General features: G+C 39.1%; 1 protein-coding gene across 3 annotated transcripts in view; it reads left to right on the forward strand.

Moving 5' to 3' along the window:
• The window catches only part of TSPAN5 (tetraspanin 5), an 84,889-nt gene extending 69,979 nt beyond the window's left edge, over nucleotides 1-14,910 (forward strand). Inside the window, exons 3-8 of one of the 3 annotated variants that reach the window (XM_082281229.1) lie at nucleotides 1,785-1,931; nucleotides 3,758-3,928; nucleotides 5,816-5,941; nucleotides 8,999-9,046; nucleotides 9,179-9,295; nucleotides 9,848-14,910. In XM_082281229.1, coding sequence (XP_082137355.1) covers nucleotides 1,785-1,931; nucleotides 3,758-3,928; nucleotides 5,816-5,941; nucleotides 8,999-9,046; nucleotides 9,179-9,295; nucleotides 9,848-9,913 — 675 coding nt within the window. In that variant the 3' untranslated portion in view covers nucleotides 9,914-14,910. Of the gene's footprint in view, nucleotides 1-1,784; nucleotides 1,932-3,757; nucleotides 3,929-5,815; nucleotides 5,942-8,522; nucleotides 8,629-8,998; nucleotides 9,047-9,178; nucleotides 9,296-9,847 lie in introns of those variants that run through there. The other 2 variants (XM_082281230.1, XM_082281231.1) reach the window with 2 other exon arrangements.
• Nucleotides 14,911-15,290: the final 380 nt, after the last annotated feature.

Below are 15,290 nucleotides of genomic sequence, written 5' to 3' on the forward strand. Positions count from 1 at the left end.
GAGGAAAGTGATGAATGTGATATTTTTTTTTTTTTAATTAAAACAGAATTTTTTTTTTCATCCCCCTCAGGCTGTAGTAGGAGGGAGAAGAATATGCTTTGAGAATGTCATTCATCCTGTTGGATTATTGTTCATACTTTAGGATTAGGTTGTAGTAAGATTTTTCTTTGGGTTTCAGCCTTTTCTAAGGCTTCTTGATGTATGCATTGGTGAAATTCACATGTATATTTTGTCTACTCTGTCCTTGTCTGCAGGATTAAAAAGCTTTGAGTACTGTCTTTACTACTTGCTCAAGTTTTGCTTGGGAAACTATGAAAGTGGTTGCAGAATACATGAAGTAATGTGTTAGAGATATTGGTTACGTGACAATTGATATGTTTTGAGTGGTTCAAAATGAGTATGTGTGTGTGTGTATATATATATAATAATCACGGGTCTAAAGCCACAGTTGTGAACGATCATCATTAACAGTGTTACTATAAGCTTCTGGAAATGAGGTTATGATAAGTTCCCTCTGAATTGTTGCTGTTTTGGGACTATTTCAAAGAAACAAAGGGGATATGAACAGGAATAAGAAAAAGGATGAACCTTAGAGTTTTGCAGAGGAGGAGCTGTAGATGTAGAGATCTCTATTGCTGCTTCTCAAGCCACAGCATCATTCGGGCGTTAGAGGAAGCAGTAGTCCAAAATACTCAGCCTGGGTTCAGGCTTCTTTGAGGAAACACAGCAGTGTGCTTTGCATTGACCTACAGCACTGGGGAGGGGAATGAAGAAATAGTGACACTTCAGCATTTTTTTTCTGCCAGAAAGCCTTAGGAAACTGTAATTGTTCCTGTGCAAACTCACTGGAATAGAGGAAACTTTGTACTTGCTGCTTGATACAACCCATCTGTTCAACATCAGCCAAACTCTGCCTAAAATGTGTTCAAAAAATTGAAATAGTTCCTCAGGATTACTGGTGTCCCAACCCAAGCTTTGCTTCTAAGGTAAAAGTGGCATTACAAGCAGACTGTGCTGTCATATCTAAAACACAGTATATGTGATTTAACGTATGATAGGTCTACCCTAAGTCAGTGTAAACCGTGTCCCAAGACAAGTTCTTAAATTGTCTTTCGTCCTACTAAGAGACTTCATTATTTTCAAATTTTTCCTGCTAACTAGTTATTCAGTAGCCATACTTTATTTCTAGAATGAGGGTTTGGCACTGTAGATGCCTGAAGTTGAATTGGCCAGATATGTAGTTTATCAAAATTTGTTGAAAAAAAATTTTTTTTCAAGATGCTGCAACCTAGGAGCTCACGTCTAATATCTGACAATTGCTGTAAATAATGAGCCTAAATGCTAAATTCAATGTGGTTTTATTGCTTTTAACTGTTTTTTTCTATCATAACATGTAACTGTGTGTTTACATAAATGAGGTATATGATTTGTAAAATGTGTCTCAGCATGGGTAATAAGATTGAGTTTTGTTCAAATATCTATTCTGAGTTTCTGACAGACTACTTCTTATAGCTACACAAGCAGAAAATGCCCTGTGGGTTTCTCACAGAGGATTCTTCAAGAACATTTTGTTACTTATTCACGTGTTGATTCAGAAATATTGCACGTAATGGCACTTTTTATCTCTTTTGGGATACAAAGATTTTCTTAATTGTGTTTTCTTGCTGTGCTGCGGAACATTTATTTTGCTGTAGTCTTCTTTTTTAAGAAGAAAAATGCAGGCAGAATTTGTGCAATGGAAAGCTGAACATACTTTTTATCCCTTGGCATTGTCTCTTTCTCAGGGAGTGCTGTCCAATATCTCCTCCATCACTGACCTGGGAGGCTTTGATCCTGTTTGGCTCTTCCTAGTGGTAGGAGGAGTAATGTTCATTTTGGGATTTGCAGGATGCATTGGAGCTTTACGAGAAAACACTTTTCTTCTCAAATTTGTAAGTAGCCTTTGCAACTGTGACATTTCTCATTTACACAGCATGCCATGTTCTCTTTTCTGTTTTACTGTGTTAAGCTTTTAAAATGTATTTTGGAGAGGAAGGTGTTATCCAGTGTCAGAGTACCATGAAAGCACTTAGCTTTTAACACTTTACAGCTCTTCAGTCTCTGGTGCTTACTGATTGTGTTTTGTTGAAGATCAGAACGAACTATTGGTGGTAAGAATCATATCATGGAAGTACTGCTTTTGATATGGATGTAGCCTAACATTTTGCTTCCCTGCCACAAGAGAGAAATTTCTTGTGAGAATCTGTGTGTTGAACTTGGAGTCCATAACAAGCTGCTTATGAAATATGAGGGATGTAGATACAGCAGTGAATGTGACCCATGTGGCTTCGGCTGTGCAAGGGCCCCTCATGGTACAGAGGACGTAGAACTATTATGAGGGATTGCTGGCTGATATCCTCAGTCTGTGCCATTCAGCTAATTGGAAAAGGTTTCATTGCTTTCTTTCAATGCTGGGGCCTGAGAAGAAGAAGAGGAGGAGAATGTGTCCGGGATGCATAAAGAAAATGGGAGTTTTCTTGAACTCTGGGCTGGATTGTTGGTTAGGGAAGGAGCTGCTGACATACAAAGGTACCTCAGTATGCTGAACTTCTTTAGCTAAGTAGCCGGGTTCTATATTTTGAAAGACCTCCTCCTGTGAAGATGAGGGTAACAGTATCATGTTCCCTTTTAGGTAAATTTAAGATTTGTAATAAAAAAGATTCTTTCATCCACCACTCCCATTTCCAGAGGTGGGCACAGCCTGGGTGGTAGTTGTGTCTTCATAACCATTAACTATTAATATATACATGGAAAAGCTTCCAGTGAAATAACTGCCTCCAAGTGACACATTTGGCTCCCACAGACATGTTGTATAAGGGGAGGAGGCAATTGAGAGCCACAGTTCTTGTGGCATTTATAAAGCAGCTTGTAACACTTTTTTTTTTCTTCTTCCTTGCTTCTCTTAGCTTGCCTAAAATGAACCCATCTGCTCTACCAGAAATAGCTTCCCATACAGCAGCTGCAGCAGAAATTAAAAATGCATCTGAACACACACAGAGAGCATATTAAAATAAAACTCAAAAGGCACAGTTGCAAAGGGGATGGACTTCCAGTATACCAGGACCCCTGTGTGGTTTAAAACAGTGTAGACTCAGTGGAAATGCTTAGAGAAAGTGGCAGATCGTTAGTAATGCCTTTGGCATCCATTGCATTTGCATTAATCATAGCAACCTCATTTAGTTTTAATGTGGATGTGAGTCATTTCATAGACATTCTGCTCCGACTTAGTCATTAATTAATTTCTGCTGTTACCAATTTCTGCTTTGTCTGCTTAGACGAAGCTTTGCCAGTGAGAGGATCTAAAGCAAAAGTCACGTAGAAAGCATTTTACTGGCACTGCTGGTTGTTTATGCCCTCTGAAATGTAGTGCCTATGTAGAAATTTAAGATGGGTTTTCAAGGGCCCTACATGTGGTGGTGACTGGCCGTCTCTTGAAATTTACAGTGAATTCTCTCTGATCGCTTTGAAAATCTTGGTGAAATGTCCAAGGTTTGGACATTTGTTAGCATTTTTATTATTTGTTAGAATAGAATTAAGATTTCTGTACTACAGCTCCAATAAAAATGGTGTGGTTTTCATTTAAAATTTCCTGTGTGCCAAAATGGCTTGAACTTGCACTGAAACAGATAAAGCATTATCACTGGATATAATTGTGAGCTTTGAAAAAGTTTTTGATCAGAAAGTAAAATAATTTTAGCCTTTTTTATTTTCTTCGTAGTTCTCTGTATTTCTTGGAATTATTTTCTTCTTGGAACTCACTGCTGGTGTTCTAGCATTTGTTTTCAAAGACTGGATAAAGGACCAGCTGTATTTCTTTATAAACAACAACATCAGAGCATACCGAGATGACATTGATTTACAAAACCTCATAGACTTCACACAGGAATATGTAAGTTGGACTATGTTTATTTTTTTGGTAAAGCTTACTTTTAAGAAATACCTGCTCTTACTTTTTACTTTCAATCTGTTTTGTTTCTTCAAGAGCAACAGAAATATTCTAGCATATAATACTTTTGAATATATGTATATTTGTCCTTACAGAACTTCTGCAAACATACAGCACCTGTGAAAAGTGGCTTTATTGATGCATGAATGAGTAAAACAAGATGGCCAGTTGGGGTGGCTTTTCTTGAAGACTTAGAGATAGTGTGTCAAATGCACAAAGTTAAAGTGTTTTGTTGTAGAAGCTATCACATCTGTTTAAGAAATTATTCCTTTTCTAAGCTTGATTTGGTCCTAAGATGAATGTTGTTGCGGTTTTAGCAACATTTGCTGTGCTACACCGCACTGCAGAGTGGCAGAGGTATTTAGTTGGTCCAAATGAAACTACAATGTTATTTCTTCTGAATTTTACTTAATGGAATTAGCCTAATGAAGTGGGACACTTGTAGAGTTCTTGTAGGACATCTCTAAGTGATGCCACATCTGTGCTTGGGAGGGAAGGGTGAAACCAGTGGTGCACCTGTTTGTGCAGGTTAAGCTCTGTAATTTATCAGTGTGTGTAAAGAAGTCTTGCATTGACTTCAGCACACAAGGTGTGCCAATACCTTCCCTCTTCAGTACTCAGTTCTGGCCTGTTTTGATGAAGTCCTCTTTGAATTTGGCACTCTGTGGCTAACATAGTTAAGTGTTGGTTGAATTCATGTTTCCTGATTTTTGAATGTTCTGCAATTAAAATAGTTTCAATGCTTGATTTGCTTCTCCATGCCTGGGGGGAAGAATGGTAAGTAACAGGATTTGGATCCTTGCACTGTTTTGAATCTTTTGCGAGAAGGTCAGAGGTCACCACAGTCTGAAAGCAGTGGTCCACTTGTATGCAGCCAAAGGCTACAGTCCAATTTTGCAGTCATTACCTAAAGCTTCCTCTCCTAACTGGATTAGCACTCAGCAGATAAGCCAGGGCCAGTTCAAGTTGTGAGAGCGAGTTACTTCTTCAACCAGTAGAGATAGTGCATGTAGACTACATGTTCAGGTATTGCAAAGAGAACTGTGCTACATCTAGAAAAAGAGAATTGCTATTCCACCACTTTAAAAAATCTGGTTTGTTTGTGGGGTTTTAAATTTTACCTTTTTTTTAAAGTTGACACAGATGAGTTCATTGGTGTAGCTAAATGCTGTAAACCATCAGTGCTTCACTGATCTCCAGTCCATTCTGTGTATGTTCAGCAAAGCACACCAATTCCTTGTGTGTTCAACAGGTTTTGCCAGAGACTAAGCCTGCCTTTTGGCAGATTTACTCTTTGAAGAATTCAGTAGTAGAGGTGTTAATTGTGCAGTGTGTGATGCTCAGGGAACAATGTGTTCACACTGTCCGATGTACACCCAGGCAAAGTTCCCCCAAACTGGCAAAAGGAGTAGCTGTACCAGTGTAGCCCTTGGAGCTTGTTTTTTTTGAAAATCCAGAGCCCATTAGACTGGACAGAATATTGTACTCTTGGTTCTAACTGTCCCTCAGGCCTGAGCTTGTGGGCCTGTGCAACTCTGTGGTATTGTGTAGGCTTATCAGCTCACCCACGGGTTTCTCTCCAGAGAGCAGCATAGCAGGGTGTGAACATAACTTGAATCACATGATAACTTTGGAGCAACTTACAGGTCTGGAATGGTATTTTAAAAAATGACAACCCCAACCAGACAAAAAAAAGCCAGCTTCAATGAAAGCGGTGGGAGTCTCAGATTTTGCTTTGAAAGCTAGAGGGAAACTGGCAGCAATGATGCATGTTACTAATGCTAAGATTTTTGTTCTGAAATTTAAGAAGCTCTTCCTTTTTTGTTTTAGTGGCAGTGCTGTGGGGCTTTTGGAGCCGATGACTGGAACCTTAATATTTACTTCAATTGTACAGATTCCAATGCGAGTCGAGAGCGCTGTGGTGTGCCATTCTCTTGCTGTACTAAAGACCCTGCTGTAAGTGACAGTCGAGAGGGTAGGATGGGTCTGCTGTTCCAATTGTAAATAACTCTTCAAGATTTTTCTTCTTTTTTGTTTTCTTTTTTTCTGGAGATTGTGCATAATAATTGACTTCTCACCAACCTGTATTCTTTTTGTTTTTGCAGCTCAGCTTTACCACTAGCTTTATTTCAGTCATCAAAAATCATAAGCTAACTTAAGTCTTTATTTTGTGGCTTTTATTAAAAAGAGAGAACCATGGGCTTGGCTGAACATACGTATTAATTTTAGCAAGTATAAAAAGGAGAAGCTCTTAATGAGTTGAAGGATGTAAGCTTTCAATTGAAATTCATTAGAACAGGAATGCTTAAGATCAGGCGCTTTAAAGGAGGTATAATTCATTATTTAATGCAGTGTCCTGAGGCTCCAGCCAGTTTGACCCAGTTTGTGCCAGGTACGGTAATGAATGACAGTCTGTACCCTGAGGAACTGACATGTTTGCATTAAAATCTTGAGTTGGGTATGGATATCTTTACATACTCTTTTTTTACCTTTGAAATTACTGCCTGTCCTAGAGTCACTTGAAATCAGACTTGAAAGGTCAGAAATTGTAGCGGGAGCAGCTTTTTAGTAAATTTTCACATCTTTTTAAATATTTATAGTTCTGGATCACTAAGTGGAAAATGTTGGAGCCATGCATTGCTGATGTGGACAAGATTAAGAAGAGCAAAGTAAAGTGTAGGGAATCAGTTCACTAATAGTGAAAAGCTTGGAACAGGGATGGGTGTGTACATGGAAACTGTTATGTGCCTAGCACTGTATACATTTGACTTTATATAGCTTGAAAGAAGCTGGCTTTGAGTGCTTTTATTATCTATCAATTCAGCTGTGGCTTTTTCTCCACCTGGAATGACTTACAATTCCTTGAATATATTAGTCTAGCACAGACTGAAGTTAGGTCAGCTGCCAGAAGGCACCTCAGGTGCTTCCTGCCTTGCTAATAATGCAATGCAGCCACTGCTGCTGGCATCCAGTTGCTGCTGCTCACCCCCTCTCCTTATACGGCACTGCCACTTGCACAAGCTGGTTCTGGTTCCTTTGCAGTGAATGTGTCTTCACAGTAGTTTGAATTTTTCTGACAAACATAGCTGAAAATGTTTTAATGAGATATTAAAACAAAATGTAGGTTAGGCTCAAACATTATATTATGCTTAGGATTCCCTCTACTGTTTGCCTTTCTGCCTACCCACCCACACAGAGGTCATCACAACCCAGTTTTAAAAATATAGTTGTTATAAAACCAAAGCAGTGACAGCAGTACAAGGTAATCCTATAAATACATAATCCATCCTAAAGTTCTCTCTTTCTCTCTCTGTTGTGTAAATGGCTGTGCATTTTGTTAGGGTGTGATGCTGCAACCAGAAATTTAAAGATAAATCTCATTCTTATTCACTGTAAGGAAACAACAACCTTAATGGCCTTTAAAGACTGAAAATATTAGAAGTCATGCATACAATTAAAATAATTTTAACCAAGCTGTGGTTGGTTCAGCTGCAGTGATAACACACAGGTTTATTCTGTGGGAAAGCTGATCTGTCTCTTTTAGAATTAGGTTTCAGTGTTGGACTGATGCAAACAGTTACATGGATGCCTTATTGTTTTTAGTTTAGCTTGAATCAGGAAGTGGTAAGTTTAAAGTGGGCTAAAATAAGTCTCTTAAAACTACTATAGTTGACTTTGATGAAGTTAAGGAGGTTGAAGTGTTCCAAATTCCTGTACAGGCAAGTCTAGAAAATTTTTTTTATTTCCATTGCAGTTTTCGTACCTTCTTTTGGGTAACAAATTCCAAGGCTAAATGCAGAAGACATTAATGTTGAAGCAAGTAGGCTTTTAGAACAAGGAAGAAAACTTAAAATCTCTCTGTCAGAATCCTAGGCGCTTTTACATCCTTGAAGTCTGTGGCACTTAGATCCTGGAACAGAAGCATTCATCTCATTAAGAAATAGAAGTAGCTCAAATTTTGAAGGTCCATTAAGGGAATCCAGTTTGGGCAGCTGACAGAATGTGACCTGTTGTACTTCCTGCAAAATGAGGAAGCAGAGGAGCTTTCCATGCTGATAGGAGATACTTTTTTCCATATGGCTGCTTTTTAAAATCCATTTCTTGACTGCCTGCCTTTCTCACTTCCCACAATTTGATTAAATTGTGGTGTTTGGTACACCTAGCTAAGATTGGCTGATTTTCTCACTTACTTGAGTAGTCCTTCTTCTGCTCACTGTCGTTATATGATAAATCAGTAACTTAATATTTTGCTACCATTGTGGCCGATGCCAAAAGTTTCATGCTTCATTTTATTACCATGAAATAACTGTATACAAAATAAGCACACAGCTTAAGCTGCCAATGCGAAGCACTTGTTCACTAGGGAAAGTCTGCCAGAGCCTATTTTATTACCTGTGCTTTGGGTGTACTAAAGGAAAGGGAGTAGGCAAAAACCCACCTTTCCCATTGGTATCAAGCTCCTATAAGAAAGAACAGGCAGTAAGAACATATTACTCCATCTGTTCTTTTTTCTTTCATGTTTTTGGAAATGAACTAGATACTGTACATATTTCTACAGACATTCTCAGAAAGAACTTGCAGCTTCTGCAACAGAACTGCCCCTTGTCACCTCTTCATTCTGCACAGACTGAACCCTGAAAATGGTAACAGTACTCTTGGCATATTTTTTAGTACAGACAAAACGTTTTCAGCAGAAGGTTTTAACATAGATGGTCTCTAGTCCCTTTACTTTGACTACTAAATGCTTGTATCTGGAACATGGAGTTCACCCAAGTGGAGGGCTGGTTTTCCCAGCTTGCTGACTTCGGAGATAAAAAGTTTTTTGACCTTGTGCTTTTGTTTGCTGTGAATAATTAAGAGTGCAGAGTGAAGGAGGAAGGTTTTTTTTATTAAAGCAATATGCTAACCAAAGTCTGGGTGATTGTCTTACATACAGGACCAACTCCAGGGAGCTGGGACAATGTGTTTGGGAGACATTTTACTGATTGCCTCTCTTCTCTCTCTCTTTTCTAGGAAGATGTTATTAATACTCAGTGTGGCTATGATGCAAGGCAAAAACCAGTAAGCTTTTTTTTTTTTTACCTTAAATGTGGTATGTTAAGGATCTGAATCCCTGTTTCGAGAGGAGATTATTCTACTGATGGTGTAGTTGAATGTAATTATCTCTGGTTTCTTCCCTCTTCTCCTTGGCAGGAAGTTGATCAGCAGATTGTTATCTACACTAAAGGCTGTGTCCCTCAGTTTGAGAAATGGCTGCAGGACAACCTTACCATAGTTGCTGGTATATTCATTGGGATAGCATTACTGCAGGTAAACATCATGTTCCATGTAATGAGTTGCACAGAGGAATAAAAGATAAAGTGAATATATGACGGGGGAAACTGTATATGAGAACTGGAAATGCAGTGTCAGTTGCCTGTTTGTGGATTTTAGCAGTGGAAACTAAATGTTTGAGGCTTTCTTTGTGTTAAGGAATATTTAATTTTTATCTACAGGGATGCATTTTTTTCTTCTCAGCTTTCAGCAGGTCAAAACTAACATCTGTTAGATAAAGCTTAGGTAGAGATTTTTAAGCCTGTACAGACCTACTGTTTCCAGTGGTGCTTAAATGAGCAGCAGAGAGCCTTTAGGGTCGCTTTGAAACAAGACTAGAACTGTTAATTAACTGCAACCCACTGTGACTATAAAAATACTGGTGTTACAAGAGTTCTGCAATATTCTTACTTCTTCCAACACTTACTGTTAATTTAATTTCTACCTCTGTTGTTTCTTTCATATCTAAATTCTGTATAACCTAAGGAGTTTGCCTATGTGAAAAGAGTTGTCTTATGCTCCAAATGAATAAACTGTTGTCTCTTCCAGATATTTGGGATATGCTTAGCCCAGAATTTGGTTAGTGACATTGAGGCTGTCAGAGCCAGCTGGTAAAACTGCTGAAGTAACCACAACAAGACACTGGACAACCGAAACCCTCTGAAACCTCCAGTGTGTCACTCCGACACCAAGCTGTATGGACATGGGTGACAGGGAAGCCTTCTCTCCCAAGTAGTCTCAAGTCTAAGTTCCTGATATTGCAGTGAACTCATGTTTCTTTGGGGTGGGGGAGAGAAGAGTGGGCTATTGAAAATCTGCTGCTCACTGACAATTTTTTTTTTTCTTTTAAACCACCACTTTGAAAGCTGTTGAGCCGTGAATCTCTACTGTATTCTTGATTTTGAGTAACAAGTGGACACTTTTTTAAATTGGTGTATTCAGTGAGACAGAGTTGCATTGTTGTAGTCTGTGGATATGCTGTTTATTCTTCATGTCATGAGCTCTTTGATAGCTGCCAAATATTCCTGAGATGGTCTATCTCCTCACCACTCTGTAAAGGAACAATCTTCTTGTTTTCACAGCTAAACATAGCTACAGGCCTAAACCCATGAAGCAGGAAGCAACTTTCTATGCATCTATTGTACAGTAAAAAAAATTGTTTTTAAAACAAGGGAAATTTTTTTTTTATGCAAGCTCCCAACCATCTCCCTGTAGTACTTTGAGGTTGGAATCAGCAACAGGGAGAATTGCTTAATTTTGTCAAGATCTTTTTTCCTTCTCCACTGTTGTATGAAGGGAAAGGAGTTTTATATTTGACAAACAAGGGTTGCTGCCATACCTTTGGATATCAGTCTCTTAAGGCAAGGATGGGATATAACTGTATAAATGTATGAAAGCAGTGTGGATGTTGGGTCCAAGTGAAGAATAATATTCAAAGAATGAATTATATATTAACTTAAAAAAAATTGAAACTTATGTATCTGATATGGCAAAACCTTTTGTTTCTCTGAAATTTAGTGTAACCTAATGTATTTAGGGATCTCACTAATATTAATGCTTTGACATACTCATGCGAAGCTTGTTTCTTTGGTCTGTTCCTAGTTGGGGCTTTGGTCTTTCTTTTTTCTTTTACTTTTCTTTAATTCTTTTTACTTGCATGAGCTGTGGAATAAGAATCTGTGACACTCCAGTGCTTTAAATATGTGCATATGTTTTAATACAGTCTAATCCAAACTTATTTATTGATAAATGCATGTGATTATGGAAAGATCATATATCCCATTCTCTTGGAAGTTGGAGAGAACAGTTTTTGCCAGAGTAAATGCTTACCTCCAGTGAACAAATCTATGCTATGGGGATGTGTCTCCCTTTCCCGCTCTAAAGGCAACAAAGAGCTTTCTTGAAGCAACAGAATAACAGTCTTAAAATAGAAGCATTTGTTAGGATCAGCTAAGACAGACCCTTTTGAATTGGACACAAGAAAGCAGAATATGGAAAAAAGCACAAATAGTGGCAGAAGACTTAGATCAGGCTCCATCCAGCTTAGCGCTTTTGATTTGTTTTTCTTCACTAATAATAGTGAACTTAAAGACCTGACCATGGCTTGGGTAGTTTATTGCACTTTGTATAAATTGAGCTTGTTTTATTACCCTTCTCAGTATCTCCTATACCAGTCCTGAAAGCTGTGGTGCTGCTCTGGTCAGACAGCTGCAAAGGGAGTGTAGCACCTCTTAGTAAGAATGTAACATCTTTCTCAGTTGAGTTTCCTAAAATAGGAGGTATGTGGAGTAGAAGAGAGGAATACGTTGCTTTCAAAGCTTCCTTGTTGTGGGGGATAAATAGAAGGCTGATCTGGTGACCTGTTAAGGCCCTTTCTAGTCCTGTGACTGTTAAACAAATGAATATATGTACCCTTGCACATTTGGCTTTCTGTGCTTTAGTTGGCCACAGTTTTTCTCCCCTCTGAAGGCTGGCGATGGGCATGCTGGTGCTTCACAGATGCCTCAGGCAGACCCATTGTCCTCCCATCTTTGAGCATTACCTCATCCTCTTCTGGTTAACTCCCACTGACTGGCTCTGAATCAGGCAGCCTCCATATCCCTTGGTATCTGCTGTTAAAGGCCAGCCATGACTCAGAGTATTTTCTTAAAGCCTTTCAAAGCAATTATAATTCACTGTCCTTAATAAAGTTGGTTCCACCTCAGCACAGTGTTATGTTTTTCTTAGCCACTCCTCAACTTGAGGAGTTACTGGTTGTTTTCCCCCAGAGGGACATACTATTTTGCCTGATAGTTGCAGGACAGACAGATCATCAGCACCAGTGTTGCTGCACTGAGACAAAATGGTGCAGGGAGGAATCAGGGAAGCGGGGTTGAGGAAATAACCCCTCCACCAAAGAGCCTTGATTGTGATCCTGGGCTTTGGTTTGGAGGGAAAACAAAAAGCCTAATTACAGAAACATTCCTTGTTGCCACTGATCTTGAATTCTGCTGTTGCTGCTCTGAGCTTCTGAAGATAGCTTCATTCTTCTACTTGAATCTCTGCAGTTGTACTGTATTGGCCTTCTGTCTTGTCACGCTGTTCTCTGAGTTCCAGTCTGCTGGCTGTGCTGTTGGCAGTGTCACACTGATAGGAGGGTAAATGCTCCAAGCTGAGCAAATCTTGTTCTCGCAACTTGCACGTCTACTCACAAATGTGCAACACTTCTGCTGAATCCCAGAATGACTGACTGTTCTTACAAAAACCACTAAATAACTTATTTTTCTAGAGCTTGTCTTTATTGCTGCAGATGTGGATCCTTTTCCCTCCCTCATTTCCAAGAGATACTTATTTACTCATTTTTGCAGTTGTTTGATGGATGTGCACTGAATGTTTAGGATTAGCTGTCTATGTTACACATTTAAATCCCACATGTTTTTTGTCTACAGATCAGGTAAGGTGTCCTAGAAATGTCCCATCAGCAGCTTAGGTGTCCAGTTTGGACAGCTTGTGGGAGGGAGGCCTTGGAAATCGATGTATTAGTGTCAGAGCCTGCCACATACAAGCAAACTTTCTTTCAGGAAACTTTGTAAAGTTCAGGTGAGCTGCGAATAAAGCACAACTGCTGGCTGCAAGGGCTCAGTGTCTAAAGCAATAAGATATGGTAGGTGCTAGGACTCCATGGCAATTTCTAGCCTGCCTGGTGTGGTGGTGGGGTTAGATGTGGGTTCAGAGATCAGTCTAATTATCTTTAATGTGCAGTAGTTGTTCAGAAATTTGTTGTCAGGCTTACAGAGTGTGAAACAGCTCTGTTTGCTGGGTGATTCTTGTGGAGTAGTGGCATTGCTAATGAGGAGTCTGGTAGCTCAGCAGCAGCCCTGGCTTTAAAGCTATTTCCATATATCCCATTGAGCCCTGCCAGAGGGCATCACAGTCCTTGCTCCTCTGCTTTCTAAATACCCTCTGTATTCACAGGCCTTTCTGTTGTTTGGGGTTTTGTGGTTTTTTTTTTGTTTTTTTTTTTTTTTTTGATTAATAGCCTAATGGACAAATGTTTGATTCATCTCTGTCTGTTTTGGTAGCAGTAGGATCTCATTGCTTAACATCCATAATTTTGATTGTGCCCCTTAGAGTTTCAAGCTGTGGGGGTGCTTGCTCAAGTGTACTCTGTCCCGAAAGCCTTCTTCTCTCCCCTTTGAGAGAGATGCTCATTGTAGTTCTCGTGTGTAAATAGTGTTTGAAATGTAAATAGTAGCATGCAGATTAAATGATTCTTGCACATGACTGCTTTTCATCCTGAAAGTGTTCATTATGGATAGGAAAGGTGTCCACCGGGAGAGTTTGCTGGTGAATCCCGAGTGGTTGTCTGGGCTGTCCCTCGCCCTAATGGAGCAGCAGGAGCACCTCAGCCTGTGCTTGCATGTCTGCCCAGTGGGTGGGTGGCTGCACCTGTGCAAGGTGAAGCCCTGACCAGCCCTTTGGGCTCTGGCTAGTGGCAGGGCCTCCCTTGTCTTTTCCCTTTGCTGCTTGGCATTAGAACAACATTAGACTGTAAAGTGGAGAGTTGGTGGCAGCACCTCCTACCAGTTTGGGGAGGTTGCCATCACTTGTGGCAGGACTAAACATGGTGCTATAAGAACTGTCCTGGACATCAATCTGTGTTTCTACTTTAGAGATGCCCTTGTTAAAATTGGTCTTGATTAATATGGTTGGTTATGAGAGAAACTATTGTCTGAATTTTTGATTCTGTTTCCCTTCTTGCTGTGTATGTCTTTTGGGTGCATTGAAGTAGCAGTTCTGCAAATACCTAGGAAGGAGATTAGACCTCAAAAGGTGTCAAGCACTGCTGAATGTTCCAATTCCAGTTCCTCCCTTTTTGTTTTTTCTCTGAATCTTTCTCAGATACTTGTAACAGGTGATGAAACTGTCTAAAACAAAAGAAATAATACTTCTCTGATCTATTAGCTACCAAATTTTGCCACTTGAAAAAAAGAAATAAAAACATCTGTCTCCCTTAACATGCAGTATAAGAAGAAGTGTTGTACTACTAGCGTGCACGAGGCAGCACTGCTAGTTGTCTTTTGTGTTTTGGCAATATAAGTGTGTTAATAAAAAACTCCATCTGTATGTGTGTTCATGTTCACGCTGTGTACATAGTAGAGATGGATCTTGAGCTCTGGGGAGATCAGGAATTTGGGTTTGTGACTCAGAGCTGTTTCTGATATGTATATTCCAGATTAGTTCCAGCTGAATCTTTCTCTCTGGTTCATCTGAAGGTGTACAGCAAGGTGTCAATATTTACCCTTTGTGTATCATTCCTTTTTATACGAATGTATTCTCTTGTGTTCCTTTTTTATCAGTTGTAAAATTGATTGTAAAAGCCAACTACACATACCGATTGAAAGTATTGCTATAACAGAACTGCATGCCCAGTAGAGTTTGACTTGAGCTTTAGTTTTCTGAGTTCAGACTGGTTCCCTTCAGTGTAGGAGAAAAGCATAGATCAGGTGCATAATGTATTACTTGTCATCTTTAGCATTAGACTGTGGTATTGTATCACATGCTGATCTCAATGGATGTAACTGGAGTCTACTTAGGAAGTTAATGCAACTTCCTGGTAATTCATTTTAAGCTATTGAAAATGGTCTTGGTCATGCTACTTGTGTTCTTGGGTTTTTGTTTTTTAATAGAGGCATTTTTTAGGAATGTTTTAATACACTTATGATGGACAATACAATAGTTTTAATAGTTGTGCAGTATTCTGTATTTACTTGAAGTAAATCATTTTATATGCAATTTGTTAGATAATTACAATTTTATAAATAAAATTGTGTGAAATATGATGTTGTGAATGTGTATGTACTCTTGATGTAGCACTTAATATTAACAATAGAAAGACACAGTCATGAAAAGTTTCTCCAGGAAAAGATCCCTACCTCCTTTCCTCCAAACTAACAGGGGAAATAAATCCCTATCTCTCATATGTGTTGTAGAATACTGTGTTCTAATTAAG

Source organism: Coloeus monedula (genome assembly GCF_965178545.1).
Source record: "Coloeus monedula genome assembly, chromosome: 5".
Classification (NCBI taxonomy): domain Eukaryota; kingdom Metazoa; phylum Chordata; class Aves; order Passeriformes; family Corvidae; genus Coloeus; species Coloeus monedula.